The sequence below is a fragment of the Pristiophorus japonicus genome, chromosome 3 (assembly GCF_044704955.1).
Source record: "Pristiophorus japonicus isolate sPriJap1 chromosome 3, sPriJap1.hap1, whole genome shotgun sequence".
Lineage (NCBI taxonomy): Eukaryota > Metazoa > Chordata > Chondrichthyes > Pristiophoridae > Pristiophorus > Pristiophorus japonicus.
In genome coordinates, this window is record NC_091979.1 from 312,305,069 (window position 1) to 312,324,984 (window position 19,916).

At 46.6% G+C, this 19,916-nt stretch overlaps 1 protein-coding gene across 1 annotated transcript in view; it reads right to left on the bottom strand.

The window, feature by feature from the left end:
• LOC139260355 (cGMP-dependent protein kinase 1) overlaps nucleotides 1–19,916 on the bottom strand; it is a 1,295,119-nt gene that overhangs the window by 252,442 nt on the left and 1,022,761 nt on the right. Inside the window, exon 8 of the mRNA XM_070876878.1 lies at nucleotides 2,542–2,607. Within this exon, the coding sequence (XP_070732979.1) occupies nucleotides 2,542–2,607 (66 nt within the window). The remainder of the gene's footprint in view (nucleotides 1–2,541; nucleotides 2,608–19,916) is intronic.

Consider the following 19,916-nt stretch of genomic DNA (forward strand, 5'->3'; position numbering starts at 1 on the left):
GGCAGAGTTGGCTAAAGTGGATTGGGAAAATAGATTAAAGTGTAGGACGGTTGATGAACACTGGTGTACATTTAAGGAGGTATTTCATAACTCTCAAGAAAAATATATTCCAGTGAGGAGGAAAGGGTGTAACAGAAAAGATAGCCAAACGTGGCTAACTAAAGAAATAAAGGACGGTATCCAATTAAAAACAAGGGCATACAATGTGGCCAAAAACTAGTGGGAGGACAGAAGAATGGGAAGCTTTTAAAAGCCAGCAAAGAATGACTAAAAAAATGATTAAGAAAGGGAAGATAGACTATGAAAGTAAACTAGCACAAAATATAAAAACAGATAGCAAGAGTTTCTATCGATATATAAAAAGGACAAGAGTGGCTAAAGTAAATGTTGGTCCCTTAGAGGATGAGTCCGGGGAATCAGTAATGGGGAACATGGAGATGGCAGAAACTCTGAACAAATATTTTGTATCAGTCTTTACGGTAGAGGACACTAAAAATATTCCAACAGTGGATAGTCAAGTAGCGACAGGAGGGGAGGAACTTAACACAATCACAATCACTAAGGAGGTGGTACTTAGTAAGATAATGGGACTAAAGGCAGATAAATCCCTTGGACCTGATGGCTTGCATCCTAGGGTCTTAAGAGAAGTAGTGGCAGGAATTGTGGATGCATTGGTTGTAATTTACCAAAATACCCTGGATTCTGGGGAGGTCCCAGCAGATTGAAAAACTACAAATGTAATGCCCCTATTTAAAAAAGGAGGCAGACAAAAAGCAGGAAACTATAGACCAGTTAGCCTAACATCTGTGGTTGGGAAAATGTTGGAGTCCATTATTAAAGAAGCAGTAGCAGGACATTTGGAAAAGCATAATTCAGTCAGACAGAGTCAGCATGGATTAATGAAGGAGAAGTCACATTTGACAAATTTGCTGGAATTCTTTGAGAATGTAACGAACAGGGTAGATAAAGGGGAACCAGTGGATGTGGTGTATTTGGACTTCCAGAAGGCATTTGACAAGGTGCCACATAAAAGGTTCCTGCACAAGATAAAAGTTCACAGGGTTGGGGTAATATATTAGCATGGATAGAGGATTGGCTAAATAACAGAAAACATAGAGTCAGGATAAATGGTTCATTATCGGGTTGGCAATCAGTAACTGGTGGGGTGCTGCAGGGATCATTGCTGGGACCCCAACTATTTACAATCTATATTAACAACTTGGATGAAGGGACCGAGAGTAACGTAGCCAAGTTTGCTGATGATACACAGATAGGAGGAAAAGCAATATGTGAGGAAGACACAAAAAAACCTGCAAAAGGACAGAGACAGGCTAAGTGAGTGGGCAAAAAATTTTGCAGATGGAGTATAATGTTGGAAAGTGTGAGGGTATGAACTTTGGCAGAAAAAAATCAAAGAGCAAGTTATTATTTAAATAGAGAAAAATTGCAAAGTGCTGCAGTACAGCGGGACCTGGGGGTCCTGGTGCATGAAACACAAAAGGATAGTATGCAGGTACAACAAGTGATCAGGAAGGCCAATGGAATCTTGGCCATTATTGCAAAAGGGGATGGAGTATAAAAGCAGGGAAATCTTGCTACAGTTACACAAGGTATTGGTGAGGCTACACCTGGAATACTGCGTGCAGTTTTGGTTTCCATATTTAAGAAAGGATATACTTGCTTTGGAGGCAGTTCAGAGAAGGTTCACTAGGTTGATTCCAGAGATGAGGGGGTTGACTTATGAGGAAAGGTTGAGTAGAGTTGGGCCTCTACTCATTGGAATTCAGAAGAATGAGAGGTAATCTTATCGAAATGTATAAGATTATGAGGGGGCTTGACAAGGTGGATGCAGAGAGGATGTTTCCACTGATGGGGGAGACTAGAACTAGAGGTTATGATCTTAGAATAAGGGGCCGCCCATTTAAAACTGAGATGAGGAGAAATTTCTTCTCTCAGAGGTTTGTAAATCTGTGGATTTCGCTGCCTCAGAGAGCTGTGGAAGCTGGGACATTGAATAAATTTAAGACAGAGGTAGACAGTTTCTTAAACGATAAGGGAATAAGGGGTTATGGGGAGCGGACAGGGAAGTGGACCTGAGTCCATGATCGGATCAGCCATGATCATATTAAATGGCAGAGCAGGCTCGAGGGGCCGTATGGCCTACTCCTGCTCCTATTTCTTATGTTGTTATGTCCATCTGACAGCCATACTCATGGTAAACCTTCAACGCCCGAGTGGTAATCTGGCATGGCAGGTGGCAAGCCACTTATAGAACCCGCCTGATTTTCATTTCAGCAATGATAGCCCTCTATCGCTGCATTCCACGGTTCTACCAGGTGCAGGGGGTGCCTTTGGTCCAGTCTATTCCACCTGGTCTAAAAGCTACCTTTGCAACTGTTCTCTGTACATTTGTGAGTGCCGCACGACCTTACAGGTGACATAATCCATTGAGACATTTCCCTGTAGCCCTATATAGGCTTACATGGACCATGATTTACCCAGATAGGCAGATGTGAAAGTGATAAGATGCGTTTTACTTACTCTCTGTCAATCACTAGGCAGGTCACTGTTTCAGCTGCAATAACATTGGCTGTCCTCACATCCTCTCTGTGAAAGGAACGAGAAGTAGAATGTAAACGAAGGGTGCACACATCTTCTAGACTTGTTGAAACTGGAGACAATGTGGGGTAGCTTCAAACGTCGGCAGTGGCAGCAAACCTGGTCGATATTGGATCAGCCGCACATTATACAACCCGTTGCACGGAAAGAATATCAGACAGTGCATTCACTGGTAACAATGAGGGAGGCAAGCATCAGAGTGTCGGGCCCACACTTGGTGAAATGCCCCGAGTGAATGACAATAGTCCTTTGCCACTACGATGATATATCACATTAACAGGGCGTGCTGCTTCAATCTTGAGCAGGATGTTAACTCGTGTGTGCCATTTTCCTGTTTCTGTTTGCAGTAATAAAGTTGATCACAAGGCCAGGGAAGTTCAAGAACAAAATGCCGCTGAGGAAACAAATATTGACAGCAAACTGTGCTCAGTTCAGCGAGCAGCCAGTGAAAGATCCGGAGACATTTTTCTATTTACACGTGCTCGGGGCAATTCCAACCCTGCCTGACCAGCAAAAAACAGATGGGCGAGCAGTTAAAATTGCCGGTGGGACTTGCCCACCGAGGTCCCGCGGTCTTCCCGCGGGTTCCGATTTTAACCTGCATTTCTGAGCAGGCGAGAGGGACACCTGTTGAAACCGGCGGGGTTTTTCTTTACCAGAGGTCTGCGTGGAGAAGTCTTTCTGGATTTCCGGTCAGCCCAGCTTGGCTAGAAGTGGAGCCAGGGCTAAGAGAGGCCCACCGAGGTAAATGGTTTTACGGGGTTTTTTAAAAATTTTCCTTTTGGGAGGAGCAGGAGTGCATTGCCCAATCGCAAGGCCCGGCCACTTACCCGAGTACCTGGCACCGTTCCCTGACGGCCAACATTCCGCTCCGACCTGCCAGCCAGCTGGGTGGGAGGCTGATGGGGGCCTACGTAGATGAGGCCCCTGGTGTTAAAATCTCCTGGGACCAACACTGTGAACTCAGGACAGTTTGCCTCGCAAATGAATCATTTTATTTGTAAATTTGCGTTCTTCACATTGTATTTCATGCTTACATTTACTGTGATTAGACACAAGGAGGGAATGAATGCGCCCCTTTCTTGAGCTCCATTCTCCGGAGGTTTTTGGGGGCAATGTGCCAGTAGTACCGCACCCCGCGATTAGCGCCCCAGGCCAGCCGCGCAACAGGCGATGATGTCATCACCATGCGCACTGACCCCTTTGAACCCTGCGCCAACCCTTTTGCGCCCACGGGGGAAATTGGGTCGGCCCAACAATGGCGGTTGTCGACTGGGCTGCCATCATAGAGCCTGGCACTCCCTTTTGTGTGCCGGGCAGTTGCATCAATGGTGACCCAGGGTATGCTGAGTGCGCAGCGACCCGTCCCTTTAACTGAAGGGGAGGGGCTTTATAGCACGTCAGCGCGATGCGGAGTTTTTCCATAGCGCTGGCCTCGTTTCAGGGGCACAAAGCCCAACTTCAAACTGGGGGCGGGACTTCCAGGCCGGGTGATTAAAGTCCCGGCCCCAGAAGGTTACCGCTCCCAATCGGGGCGTAGGGCAATTTCAGCTTTGGTTGGATGTATTCCTGGAGGTTTCATCACGTTACATCATGCCTCTAACTGCCCCACCCTCCAGACTTCCTCCATTGATGGTCTAAAACATCCATCTTTGCCGCTTGCCATCTTCTTCCACCATTTGGAAAACAAACAGATTCCTCATTACCTGGTTCTTGACTGTATCAAACTATTTTTATTCCCAATCTCTCAATATTTTTATAACTAACAAATGAAAGTTTTCAAAGTAAATGAAAAAAAAAATCACATAATGTTTTAATCTAACCTGTGATCTTTCTCCCGGGTTGCTCACGGCTGGGTCCTGGAGATAAATCTTTAATCCCTGGAGATTCCAGGGCAATCCTAGAGGGTTGGCAACCCTCTTAGACACAATAAATTGCTAAAGATTCTACTAACTTTGCACCTTACGAAAACACGTCCAATTAAAGCTACAATATATAACTGTTTGAAAAATAATTACAGTCAAAAGTACACAAGAAATCGTTTAGTGTATAATTGGCTACAATTTCCCACTGGCCCTCCCTGCAAGCACTCCTCCCTGCTTAGAGCACGGAATAGACCCTAATAGTCCAAATGTGTTCGTAGCAGGGTTCTATAACAGGCTAGAATAAGGGCCCGGATTTTGTTGTCAAAAGAAGGGTGATGCTTATGGCGCTCACCGTTATCTAAGCGTAAATGGTACAGCAACTTCAGGCAAGGGGCAGATGTACGGCTAAATCCCAAAACCCAAACGTTACTGTCGCTCCGCCGTTAGCTTCACGAAAACGACACCTCGCAACGAATGTCATGAAGTTTATGCGGTAGATACGAACTAAACTCGGCACATAAAGTTAAGTCTTGTCATTTCAAATATATAGCGACATGACAACATTAGAAACAGCCAAACAACCTCTGTGCCACTGAAAATGAACTATTACAAGTGTGGTCTCTCATTCCTTCAGCTATTAATTGGTTGATGGAAAGTTTAAGAATGTCAAATTTAAAATGTTTACTTTTATTATTTTTCCTTTCCTCTCTATTTTTTTAAATCTCTCTTTTAATCCAATCTTTCTTTCCCTCTCTTTACTTCTCTTTTTGTACCTGATATGACACTGAATTCGCCCACTGTAATTTACACTTTCATCTCAGTCTTTGAGCTGATTATTTCTCAATCCTTCAAGCAGATTGGTTAATGAGAACCCCTGTTGCTTTCCCTGCTCACTCAGGTCCCAGATGTCCTGTTTCCCTCGCTGCGCCATTATCAACTCGTACCGTCAGCAACTTTGGGGGCACAAATATTTTGAATTGAAGGGTGCAGGGGCAAGCCTAACTCGGTGTCCTGCTACAGCAAAATCTGGCCTAATAGCTTCTCAACTTACATCCCAACATTTAATTATATTTGTTGACAACAGAATCATATTGACTGTAGACTTCAGGCCATGGTCAGTCTTACACCCAGATCCTTTGGAAATTCGGCACCATACCACCAGGAGTTACCGCCGCAATCTTGGAGAAAGATGGTGGCCGCCACTCTAACACCCTGCTCTGGCACGGACTTGGCGGCCGCCATTTTGGTGAGGGCCTTAATGCTGCCAATAGCAGCGCTGGCCCTGGAAATGCAAATATGGAGAGCGTGACGTTGCACACCAACTTAACATCACACTCTGCAAACATGCACCTTCACGTCGAGTTTGGCGCTGGGTCCTAAGCTCACTCTGAAGAGTGAGCATGCAGCAGACTGACAGAGACCCTGTCAGCACTTCTTAAAGTGACACACACATCTTTTAAGTTTGCATTTAAGCTTTTGGACAGGACGTTTTTATATTTTATTTGAAATAGTGGCTTGGTACAATACATGTTCAAAGTTATTTTTAGGAGTGCAGGGAGTGCTGCTGGACACTTGCAAGGCCTTGGATGGTAAAGGAGGGTCTCTGGGAAGACAGAAAATGCTGAAAATACTCAGCAAGTCAGGCAACGTCCGTGGAGAGAGAAACAGAGCTCACGTCTCAGGTTAAGAAGCTGCCTGACCTCTGAGTGTTTCCAGCATTTTCTGCTTTTATTTCAGATTTACAACATCCGTTCGCAGAGGGAAGAGGAAGCAGCAGAAGAGGAGGAAGCAGAAGAAGAGGAAGCAGCAGGAATATTGCATCCCAGACATCCCCTTTGTGGCTGTATATCCAGGATGGAATGATCCACCTGTGGTCCATGTGACCACAACCCCAATTTCCCTTTCAACATTTGTCCCACACCTTATCTTCCCTTTGTTACTGACTGTCATGTATCCTACGTGGTTACTGTGTGCACTATCACAAGGTGTGCCACCAGAGGGCACCGCAGTGGGAGACTTGCAGGTTACCTGTACAGGTGTACCTGGCCTAGTGTAAAACACAGACCACCAGGTGTGATCCTCACGCTGGAGTTATCAATAAAGGACTAAGATCACTACAGTTCAAGTACAACACATTGCCTCGTGGAGTCATTATCGTAGCACCTAAAGATATAACAGTGACCATCACAGCATCCTCTTGGCCAAAATGCTGAAATAAAATCCACCACAAAATAAATTTTCCGATCCAACTTTATATATCTATCCATCCAATATGACATCAAGAAATCATTACCTGATGCATTCCCTTAGTGAATGTCTTGTGTGTGCCTTTGCCTATCCTACTGATGTCATGCAGTGCTACCCCAGTGGCTGCATCATGGCTGGTGGAAGGCTGCTGGCTTTCAGTAGGGTACACGGCAAATGGTCTTGCTGGTCGGCCTTGAGGAGATGCTGGCTGTGAGTTTCAAATTGAGTGACAGTGTTTTCTCTTTTTTTTCTTCTTCACTGTCCTCTCCCTTATTGTAGCCAACCACTGGCTGGGCAGGCTGCATTTCTTGGGTGTGTGAAACAAGGAAGGCACAAGGGTGGAGTTGTGGATGAGGGGAGGGTGAGAAAGCAAGAGGTGCACGCCAGAAGGAGGATAATGTATGAGGATACCAGCGTTTTGTTTCGTTTCAGCCCCACCGATGACTGCGGGCTCAGCCATGCCCCTGCCAAGAATGGCCTGCACCATCTCCTCCAAGGGAATGAGGTGAGGCTAGGAATGGGAGTTGTGCCTCGATGTTTGGTACACATAGTTGGTAGGTGAGTGATTGGCTGGGGCTGGGGTGGGGGTGGGGGGTCGTGCATTGAGCAGTGTGTGAGGTTGGTGGTGCAGTTGGTCAGAACCAACCTTGACCATTGGTCTGAGGTCATGAAGCTTCTTTGGGCACTGGAGCCAGGTGGTGGGGGCAACACTGCTGGCAGTGACGGCCTTGGTGACCTGGTCCCAGATCCTTCTTTCTGGAGGGCCTCCTGGCTCCTGTGGGTAGAGGACCTCTCTTACAGTGGTGACCCCCTGCACAAAGCTGGAGTGCTGTGTGCGAGATCCTGGTTGCCCCTTCCTTGGCTTGCTGAGCCATTTGTGTTAGTACTGAAGCACTTTTCCCATTTTTTTTAGGTGCGGAAGGCAATTCAACTTTAAGAGTTGTAGACTCCCAGTTCGGAATTATTTTTAGTATTACTTTTTGTTCAGAATGCAGTTGAGCTGTAAGGGCTAAAAGCTGCCTATTTTTAAATTATTTTAATTTTTTTTCATTTTAGAAGGCAGTTTCCCTTTAAGGGACTGAACTGCTTTCTGAAATGACAGCCTTGCTTTAAGAGAAGGCCATTCTTGCTGCAATGATAAATCCACAAAAACATGCTTGCACAGTGAGTTTAGCACTGGGCTTATGTTAATTAGTCACAAGTGCCATCAATTTCGGCGGCCGTTAACTCCCGCCCGCAGTATCACGGGCAGATTTTTAGCGATCTCCTTTACCTCCTTTGCAAAAGGATATCCTTTCGTCCTTAGCATGTCTGCCATTTCTTGTTCCAATATGCGTTACATTACTTTTATCTACAGTAAAAGGTCAATGGTCCATGATCATGGTCCCGCTTACAACAATCATCTTCCTGGACGGTGTATGTTGGGAAATTACAGGATCAATCCTCACGATTTTCTCATTACAATGAACGGACGGAAAATCCCAGGCTTGTACCATATGTGCACTCCCAGTCTAGGAAGCTCTGTGTGCAGGAATGAAAGTTTGGGAAATGCATTTTAGCCCCTCTGCTCAACTGTTACAGAAATTCATAAAGAATCGTCATCCCAATTATATTTATCAACTAGCTACGTAACTCTGTATTGTGTGCGAGCTTCACAAGAAATTCCCTCCTCCAAGGCCTTTATGAATAGAGTGAACAGCAGTTTGTCAAACCTTTTCTTTAAACCGTTGCAACGTCGGAGGACAGGTTGAAATGGATCATCACCGTCACTCAAAAGTAATGTCAATTGGAAATAACATGACAAATAGCTCTTCAAACTCATAACCTGCCTAAAGTGAAAAAAATAATAGCATTGCTGACAAAACTTTTTCACGACGAGTGTCCCTTTAATATCACAGCTCTCAACATGTCTTGGTGCATTTTGTGGATGGGGAGGGGGTTGTGTAATTCTCAGTTATTTCCTCTCAACAGAGGCACCATTTTACAATAATGAAAGTTTACAACTTTGAGATAGGAGACCGTGTTTGTTGTCATTAAGATGTTGAGCAACAACAATTTATAAACATTATCTTTCCCATATTTACAGTGAAGCCACAATTTGTAGTCAATTTGATGAATATAATATTTACAACACATAATAAAAAAATAGATCCCTCAGTAGCATTATGCAATTGTCAAGGAAATCATTAAAACTTCAACACTATAACGATGTGTAAAACATCCTAAATTCTTATGCTCTTATGTATCCAGCACTGATTGGTGATTTAACATTCAGTCTTGTTGATGTTAGATGGCTTTACAATCAAATGCGGTCCACTGAAAGCTAAATATTTTAGTTGACATCTCAGATGAACTTAAATCAGTTTTGGAAGCTTTCCAAAGAGAGTTAACCTGTTTCGCGACTTGGCTTGTAGTTTCTAAATTGAATCGCAGGCATGTTTTAATTCAAAGGCTTCTTACTTCCTTTTGTCAGCAAATGTACGGACACTTAAAAAAAAAATCTGAATTAAGTTTTACGGAAAATAAAATCAACTCGGTACAATTTAGCTAAACAGTTGCAATTTAAGGAAAATAAATTCACTAACTCAGATATCTCCCCATCTGTTTCTTCATCACTGCATTCTGAGCAGGAGTACTCCGATTCTGTTTCAGTGTCTGTATTGTTCATATTTCCCTGTAAATCGTTCCTTTCCAGCAAGCTTCACATAAAACCCCTCAGCTTTTAAGCGGACAACCACAGTATCCTGTTCTTTGGAAGTGGTCTGGCCTTTGTCCAGAGTACCTCCAGGCTCAAGAAGCAACAGGACACCAGGATTTACAACTGCTGAGGGCGGCAAGAACCCGATACCAGCAGGGGCATTTTGAAAAGCATACAGTCTGTCAAAAATCTCCGTTTGTCGCTCATCACTGGGTGCCCTTCTCTTACCCAGGCTGCTGCTTCTATCTATATCAGCAAATACAAGCTCTTGCCCCTGCTTTTGTACAGTACTGTTTTCCCGTGATGGGATGCATCCAACTTGGCTCTTGCAGCCCACTGGCACCTGTTTATTAACACGTTTGTCTCCAAGACAACGTCGTGACTACGCACCAAACTGTCCTTGAGATGAAACCAATGACACCAGCCTATAATGTCTCTGGGCTTATAATCATCAGTGATCACTCTTACTCCATGTGGAACCATGACATAACCCACAATAACTAGGAAAGGGAGCCTGTACACCGCTGCACAATAGGGGTGGAATTAATCAATGGAGCACAACCACTATGCAATAGTGGATGCCCTCCAAATATTGACACGACGACAACAGCTTGTATTTATATAGCGCCTTTAATGTCGTGAAACATCCCAAGACGCTTCACAGGAGTATTATGCAATAAAAATTTGACACCGAGCCGCATAAGTAGAAAGTTGTGCAGGCGACCAAAAGCTTGGTCAAAGAGGTAGGTTTTAAAGAGCGTCTTGAAGGAAGAAAGAGAGGCTGAGAAGTTTGGGCAGGGAATTCCAGGGCTTGGGGCCTCGGCAACAGAAGGCACATCCACCAATGGTTGAGTGATTACAATCAGGGATGCTCAGGAAGGCAGAATTAGAGGAGCGCAGAAATCTCGGGGGGGTGGTTATGGCGTTGGGGATTTCAGAGATAGGGAGGGGCGAGGCCATGGAGGGATTTGAAAATAAGGATGAGAATTTTGAAATTGTAGCGTTGCTTAAATGGAAGCCAATGTAGATCAGCGAGCACAGGGTTGATGGGTGAGTGGGACGTGGGCACGGGCAACCGAGTTTTGGATCACCTCTAGTTTACGTATGGTAGAATGTGGGAGGCCAGCCAGGAGCGCATTGGAATAGTCAAGTCTAGAGGTAACAAAAGCATGCATGAGGGCTTCAGCAGCGGATGAGCTGAGGCAAGGGTGGAGACGGGCGATATAACGGAGAGGCGGAAATAGCCAGACTTAGTTACGCTGCGGATACGTGGTCGAAAGCTCATTTCAGGGTCAAATATGACACCAAGGTTGTGAACACTCTGGTTCAGCCTCAGACAGGCATTGGGGAGAGGGATGGAGTCAATGGGGCCAGAAAGCTGGTGCACCTATGATTATTTAACCGGTAGTCACCACTAGAACTCTTGGTGAGGTGAACAGATCCATTTTCAGGACTTTGAATTTTTTTGGAAGTCCTACAGGAAATGGTCATAATGGGGGGCGGGCGTTAGACTCAAAGCCAGGCTAACTGGCTGAAAATGGGTCGTTTGGGCAGTCGGCTGCTGTCAATCAACGTGGTGACATCACAGCGCATGTGCATCACCACGCTCTCTCCCCTCCGTTAAAGGGGAGCGTTTTGATTATTTTTTAACTTTGGCCACTGGGCCACCAGGGAGGGTTAGGCTGGGCCAGTGGCCTGGCACCGAAGAGGGGATGCTGGGCTACCCGTTGGCAGCCCGGCCGAACCCGAGGGCAGTATTTTGCCAGCCGATCAGCAAGTCAGCCGTTAAAAATTCTTCCATTGCGGCCGCGGGCCCTCCCCTTTAAGGGCTGTCGCGCTGCCAGGCCGCACTCAGTCTTCAGAAAAACCTGCCATGGGCACCGCGCGGCGGGTCATCGCCGAATCGATCTGAAAATGGATAGATAAATATTTATTTGATTTTAATTAGGCGGTGCATCTACTTGGGAGGGATGGAGTGCAAGCCAAAAAATCCCCGACCTGAATTTTGATTGGGTCGGCCTGTTGACCCCAAAGCGGCGGCCATTCGATTTTTAGGAATGGCCGCCACATACGGGCATTAACGGGTCTCTTTGAGACCCTGAATTTTGGCCCCAATATCTAGGGAATGGAGTTTGTGGCAGGGTCGGAAACAATGGCTTTGGTCTTCCCAATACAGTATTTAATTGGAGAAAATTTCTGCTCATCCAGAACTGGATGTCAGACAAGCAGTCTGACAATTTAGGGACCGTGGAGGGGTCGAGAGAAGTGGTGGTGAGGTAGAGCGGGGTGTCATCAGCGTACATGTGGAAACTGAGGCTGTGTTTCTGATGTCGCCAAGGGGCAACATGTAGATGAGAAATAGGAGGGGGCTAAGGATAGATCCTTGCGGGGACACATAGAAACATGGAAAACATAGAAAATAGGTGCAGGAGTAGGCCATTCAGCCCTTTGAGCCTGCACCACCATTCGATAAGATCATGGCTGATCATTCCCTCAGTACCCCTTTCCTGCTTTTGTTCCATACCCCTTGACCCCCTGAGCCATAAGAGCCATATTTAAACCCCTCCCCCTCCCCAGCCCCCTTTCTCTCCTTCCCCCTCACCCAGCTCCCGGTCCCAGCCTCCTCCCCTTCCCCTTCCCCCTTTCCCGCAGCTCCCTCCCCTTCCCCTTCCCCCTCTCTTTCTCCCCCTCCCCCAGCCCCTCCCCAACCCCTTTCCCCTCCCCCTCCCCAGCCTCCTCGCCCTCCGCCAGCCCCCTCCACTTCCCCCTCCCCTTTCCCCTAGCCCCCTCCTCTTCCCCCTCCCCCAGCCCCCTCGCCCTTCTCCAGCCCCCTCCACTTCCCCCTCCCCCTTTCCCCCAGCCCCCTCCCCTTCCTCCTCCGCCTCGCCCTGGCCCAGCCCCCTCCCCCTTCCCCAGCCCGCCCCTCTCCCAGCCCCCTCCCCCTCTCTCTCTCCACCCTCCCTTGCCCTCCCCCAGCCCCCTCTCCCTCCCCCAGCCCAGGGCACTGAGGACCGTGCTCACTGAGTGGTTGGAATCACATCACCGTGAGGCTCGGTGGGACCAGGGTCAAGGGAACGGTGGTCTGTATTACGGCACAAGTTCTGGCCACCAGGCTCCAGGAGTCACAGCTTTGTTACACGTGCAAAACAATCCTATAAAGAAACCAAGCCATGCTGGGTACTTCTGACGCGGAATCTGCAACTTGCACAGGAATTTTCCAATCTGCATCCTTCCCACCAACCATTAAACAAACTCGCCAACAGCAGCAGAATAATACATTGTGCTTCACATTCCAGTCCTTGAGACGCAGCGCCAGAGGTAATGATGCGGAGGTGGGAAGTGAAGCCATTGCAGGTGGTTCTCTGGCTACGATTAGATAGGTAAGAATGGAACCAGGCGAGTGGAGCTGGACGACAATGGAGAGGCATTGGAGAAGGATAGAGTGGGCAACCGTGTCAAGGGCTGCAGACAAGTCAAGAAGGACAAGGAGGGATAGTTTGCCTTTGCCACAGTCACAAAGGATGTTATTTGTGACTTTGATGAGAGCGGTTTCGGTACTGTGGCACGCGCGAAAACCGGATTGGAGGGATTCAAACATGGAATTACCGAAAAGATAGGCATGGATTTGGGAGGTGACATGTTCAAGGACTTTCAAGAGGAAAGGGAAGTTGGAGATGGGGCGGTAGTTTGCACGGACAGAAGGATCAACGTTTTTTTTTTGAGGAGCGGGTTGATGACAACAGATTTGAGGGAGAGGGGGTACAGTACCTGAGGAGAGTAAACCTTTAATAATGTCAGCTAACATGGGAGCCAGAAAAGGAAATTGGGTGATCAGCAGTTTGGTGGGAATAGGGTCAAGGGAGCAGGAAGTGGGTCTCATGGACAGGATGAGCTCGGGAAGATCATGAGGGGAGATCGAAGAGAAACTAGGGTTGGGATATCGTGTGTTTATTCGGGCATCGATATTTCACTTTGTGAGTCATGACTAAACAAGCAACAGTCAATGGAAACCTTCACACTCAGCATGCACATTAATAATTGAAAGCTTTGTACATCAGCTTTCTGTACATGGAGGAAGGAATTCCAGGAACAAAACAACTTTTCACCACAACGTCAAACTGGCTATGAGTCAATTGACGTAAGCCGGCTGCCCTCATCATTGGACTTTTGAACCTCGGCCTTCCGTGTGGTCTTTTCTCAGCTGTCACTCATTCACTTATCTGCTGGGGACACCAACATGCAGCCATTAGGAACACATGGCCTGCTCATTACAATCTTCCTAACGTCATTGGACGCAGGCCACCACTTCTCATCGTGTCTGTGTCAGTCATTCTCTCCTGCCAGCAAATTCCCAACATTTTCCATACACAGTGTGTTCCTGAATCTTGGTTCCCATCTTGTTCAATCTGATTATCAAGCAGTGAAACCATTGACATTTCTGATGCCTATCTCATGTAACCCCTAGTAGAGGGCATGGGTACATGTACACACAGATACCTTCACATACGTCAGTCAAAGAGGAGCTAAACACTTTTCAAAGTAATTATGATGGATAATTTCTGGTACATGAAGTCCCCTGCTGAAGGTCTTCCCTCTCATATCCTCACTATGAAGGACGTTTAGATTTTGCTCATTTCATGGAGTTGCATTTTTAGTCACACAAGAGCCACATGTTTAAAGTTGGCATCAGGTTATATCTGCTTCAGCCTGCCGATGCTAATAAATATAAGGAGTAGGTCCCTTTAAAACTATTTGCTGAAGATCAGGCTATGGACAAATAGCAGGGGCGTGAGCCTAACTGGACAGCTCTTGCAAAGAGATGGCACAGGGAAGATGGGCCGAATGGCTTCCTTCTGTTCTGTATGATTCTATATTCTTCTCATCTGCTTCACTCCATTAGCAGTTTTTAAACTATATGAACTTTTGGCTATTTAACAATATTATTTTTAAATGTACCAATCACGTTTATCTTGTGCTTATTTCTCACTGAAGTAAAAAAATAACAAAGCATCATTGATTTCTGCAATAACCATACCATACTAAAACATCCAAAAGTTGTACTCTGGTTATTTTTCCACTTATTTTAAGACATTTTTAAAGGTCAGTTTTGAATTAAATTGTTTTACCTCAGCTTTGTTTCAGCCGCTCACCTTTTCACGTTCATTCTTCCCCCACCAGCTACATGCACCAGCAGGGCAAACTACGAACAACAAAATGGCAGACCTCCCCACAGCTGCCAGTTGTGCTGTTCCATATCAATGTTCAGGCACACCTAGCCGTGCAGGACTGGTCTTCCCTGCCAACTTTCCATCTGCTTGACTTAACGGTTCAACAGCCATGACCCCACGAGACGCTGTATCTGGCACTCTGGCTCACAACTAGGGCTAAGCCACTCACAGAAGATAGCTAAGTCTTGATTAGCGTCAAGGCTGGGATGAGAGAGCCAGATGTTCTGTCATTACAGCTAATGAGGCCAAATCATCTTTGACATAAATGCTTTGCAAAGTCGCCAGATTGTCAGGTGATACCAAACTCGAGTGAGAATGCGGGGGTGGGGCCAGAGGGTGGGGTGGGGGAGTGGGGAGGGGGTGTAGAATCAGAAGACGCAGCTCAAATATTTCAGAGGGAGCTGGACGGCAAGTGAGTGGGCCGAGCTGTGTGACATGACATTTAATTGTTCAGTGTAAAATGTTACACATAGGAATAGAAAATAGACAACATACATGCTCCAGGAAAGCTGTTGAAATAGCTAGGATGAAGCTGAAATAGACGTAGGACTCTTTGTAGACTCAATGTTCAACATGTCCAACCATTGCACAGTAGCAATCAATAAAGCCAATAAAAGAACAACTTGTATTTATATACAGGCAGTTTCCATTATAAATGTGAATTTATGATGGGTATTGTCCTGTATGTACATTTGGGATCACTAGTCACTAGATGGCGTCACTGTTGGAGGCCATTGGGCTGCACGCACGTGTGTGCAGCCCAAGTATAAAAGGCCAGCCATTTTGTATATTAGTCACTTTGGGCCTTAATAAAGCAGAGCCAAGGTCATACCTCTTGGAGTTAAACAGTACTCAGTCTAACAGTTATTGCAAACACAACAGATATAGTTAACAGGAAGTGCAAGGACAAAGTTTTGTTTTGGGGAAAAGCATAACCAGTTCTTGCTCAGGACTCTTCATCTGAACTTGCTGGCCTCTTGACTGTGAGTGTGCAGATGAACCCTTAAATCACCAAAGGCATTCAAATGGTCCCGCCTCTCCCAGCCCCATGATCTTTGGCGCAGGTTGCAGGCAGTTACATCTTGGCACTTATGCTGAGAATGCACCTCTCCTCCTGGACTCAAGAGTTTTAATACATTATAGATGTGCTTTTATGTTATTATTTATAGCCAAATAGCAAATCTTACGGCAATTTGCTACTGCAATTTCGGTTGGAGCATAGCCGTTTCTCTGCAGCGCAGGCTGAGAAACTGGGGGATGCAAAACTGAGATGCTACAGCACCACCACTGGAGGGAAGGTGTAATTACAGTGTGACAAGTTTACATAGGAATTTTCATTATAAATGTAGGCATAAAAATTTATAATAGGGAAATGTTAACACAAAAACTTGACAACAGGAAGTAAAACTTTGCAGACAGAAAGTACATGCAGATGCAAGATTTTTAATATAATATTTTATATTTCTATATATAATATCCATGTTGGTAATACTATCAAACCACCAGTACACTGAAATTATAAGATAACACTGTTAACAGTAGTCTGTCATTCTTACTTATTCCAGTAGTGACATGACAAGAATGCTTGTTATTCTTGTTTGCTCCAGAGGTAGCACTGTAATCTGATTTATCTTGTTATAATACGGCTAAAAGATATATTATTTCCTCTGGGAAAGGCCATCAGAGATTCATGAATATAAGGCACACATCAGCCACACACCAGATGTCACATGTGATGGATGCAAAGCAATCTTTAAAAAGAGAAAGAAGACTGTTCATTAACTTGGAGCCTGAGAAGCAGCTATAAAACCTTCAAAAGACATTCTAAAAGCTGTCCAGGGCCAAGCGGATTTAAAGAACTTACATATACACCACTATTTTTTCTTAGGATTTTCCAGAGAAGCTACCTTGGGTTCGGTTGTGTTAAGTAATTAGCCCAGGTTGTATGTGATATAAATGTGTATCTGTCAATCTTCCTGAATCTGTATAATCTTCTCTCTGTATATATGGGCCCAAGTTTCGAGCCGCGCCTAGAACGGCGCAGTCCCGACCTGGATGCCCGTTTTTCACGCCACAAAGTGCGCCGAAAAAAAAACTCTGTATTCTCCACCTCCCTGCAGGTCCTCTGGCCCTCGGCGCAGCGCAGCAGGAGCTGTAGGGGGCGGAGCCAGGTCCCTGCGCTGAAAACAGTGCCAGGACCTCTGCAGATGCGCGCTTCAGTGGGCACGCATGTTCAGTAGCTCCAGGCGCCCGAAACTGTGTGGGAGGGGCCCAATGGCCTCACTGGGGCTGCGTGAATAAGGCTCCTCCCACGCCCAGCTCCTGCTTCCTCCCGACCCGACTCGACTCCCGCTTCCCCTGCCCCCGGACCCGACCCGACACCGACCTGACTCCCGCTTCCCCCGCACCCCCCCCCCCGCCCCGGACCGGACCCGACACCGACCTGACTCCCGCTTCCCCCCCCGCCCGTGGACCCGACCCGACTCGACTCCCGCTTCCCCTGCCCCCGGACCCGACCCGACACCGACCTGACTCCCGCTTCCCCCGCACCCCCCCCCCGCCCCGGACCGGACCCGACACCGACCTGACTCCCGCTTCCCCCCCCGCCCGTGGACCCGACCCGACTCGACTCCCGCTTCCCCTGCCCCCGGACCCGACCCGACACCGACCTGACTCCCGCTTCCCCCGCACCCCCCCCCGCCCCGGACCGGACCCGACACCGACCTGACTCCCGCTTCCCCCCCGCCCGTGGACCCGACCCGGCTCCCGCTCCCGCCCCCGCCCCCCCCCCCCCGCCCCCGCCTCCGGACCGGACCCGACACCGACCCCGACCCGACTCCCGCTCCCCCTACCCGCCCCGCCCCCGGACTGGATCCGACCTGACCTCCCTCCCCCCGACCTGACATCCCTCCCCCCGACCTGACCCAACGTCACCTACCTGTAAATCTGGTGCTGGGGACGGGCTCTGCCCGAAGTCTCGGGCCCGGCCCATTCAGCCTCCCTCCCCCTTCTCCTTCCACCCCCCCCCGCCAATCTCCTTCCCCTCCCCCCGCCAATCTCCTTCCCCCCCCAATCTCCTTCCCCCCCCATCTCCTTCCCCCCCCATCTCCTTCCCCCCCTTCGCCTTTCTCCCCCTTCTCCCCTTTATCCCTTTCTGCCCCCTCCCCCCTTCTCCCCCCCTCCCCCTCCTCCCCCCTTCTCCCCCCCTTCTCCCCCCTCCCCCTTTTCCCCCATCCCTTCCCCTTCTCCCCATCCCTTCCCCTTCCCTCCCTCTGCTCCCCCCCTCTCTCCCTCTAACCCCGTCCTCCCCCTCCCCTCGCTGTCAGAAACACAGACACTGACAGACAGAGAATGAGACACACACAGACAGACAGAGAGATAGAGACACTGACAGAGACACACTGAGGGGGGCATCCCAGCACGCTGTTGGAGGGCTCCCAGTGCTGCAGTCAGTAAGTAGAAAATGTTGTATTTATTGATTTAAAAAAAAAATTATTTCTTAATTAATTTTTTTTGTTTGATTTATTGGTTGATTTATTGTTGTATTTATAATTTATTATTGATGATGGCTCTTTATTTGTAAAACTGAAGTGTTTAATGTTTGTAAACTTCCCTTTAAACCACCCCCCCCACCATTCCCTACGCCTGATTTGTAACCTACGCCTGATTTTCTAAAGTGTAGACAAGGTTTTTTGGAGCGTACAAAAATCTTCACTTACTCCATTCTAAGTTAGTTTGGAGTAAATTTTCACTCACGAAACTTTGAAATCAGGCGTAAGTGGCCGGACATGCCCCCTTTTGAAAAAAAAATTCTGTTCCAAAGTGAAACTGTTCTAACTGACTAGAACTGGAGCAAACTAAATGACGAGAATTCCGATTTCTAAGATACTCCGTTCTACACCAGTTGCTCCTAAAAATCAGGAGCAAATCATGTGGAAACTTGGGGCCAATATATGTGGGCAGTAGTTTTAACCTTTACGCAAAGACCTAGTAGTGTGGAACTTTGAGGAGACAGGAAAACATGGTGGGCATCCCACTTGTCCACTGGTCAATTGTTAAACTTGGGTAACATTAACCTTTAACATAGCAAAAATAAGGACAAAGTCTTTAGTTCCTAAGTAATTTTGTCTGATTAAGGAAAGTATTATCAGGTTAGAAACAAGAGAAAGGTATCAGGAAGACGTTCAACTGCAACACTTTCCTTCATTCTTATTACATTTGGATTCTATTATAGCTTTTAGCTACTTATCCCATGCCCATTATCAGGGTGAATGATGGACTAAAGATTCCCCCATAGTTCACTCCATATTGCCCCAGAGCACCGTATCAGCTAACACAAGTACAGAAGTAAAAGGAACGGAAAATCAGTAATGTACATGCACTGGGACTCAATATTTCCGAAATCTCCAGCCACCCTCTTGTTCAGTAACAGTTCTATTTTATTTGCTGAGGCTTCTGAGACAGGTTGTTCAGAATCAGTTCCAGACATATTCATGTGTTGCTGCAAAATTTGAACTCAATGACCTGCACCAGCGCCAATAAATGTAACGGTATTGGAATGCAGTCCCCTGAATTCATTGATTTTCATCTTCTATTCATGATAACTTAACCCCATTATCATTTTGGTTCCCATAACCTACCTAGGTTATCCTTCCAATAGTGTTGTCATTGCTCTTAAAAAATTTAGCGTAGGAATCTGAACTGCAGCTCTTTGAATGAGAAGTAGCCATGCAAAAGATTTCATGAAAAAAATGAACTGCGAAAAAAATAGGCTATTCCAAGAAATTACTTCTGAGAAAATTGATGCTTCTTGAGTTTGCTTAAGAAATAATTATTTAAGGGCTTTTTGTAAGTTTATTTTGAACAAACCTACGTTCTAATTAATGAACGAAACATCTCAGAATTTGTTTCGCTAAAAGCACACTAAGTGAAATAGTTTCAAGGTCAGTCAGAAATACAATGGTCCTCATTTATTTTCAGCTCAGAACGTGATGACACGGGGTCAAAACTATGAATAGGGTTCTTGCAAAACATTATGAAAGGAGTGAACACTTACAGCTGCTCATGTTTACAGGGGAATTCGAGCCTCCTTTGCACTTCACACTCAGGAACATGATACTCTGCCGAGGATTTTGGGCCGTGTGTTGCTGCATTGCGGAAGATCCCAACATGCAGCAGTGTGCTGTTCTGCAGGTCGGATGATAGAAGTGCGGTCCATTTCTGCCTTTAGATGAGTTACATGATTTCCCACAGATGCAG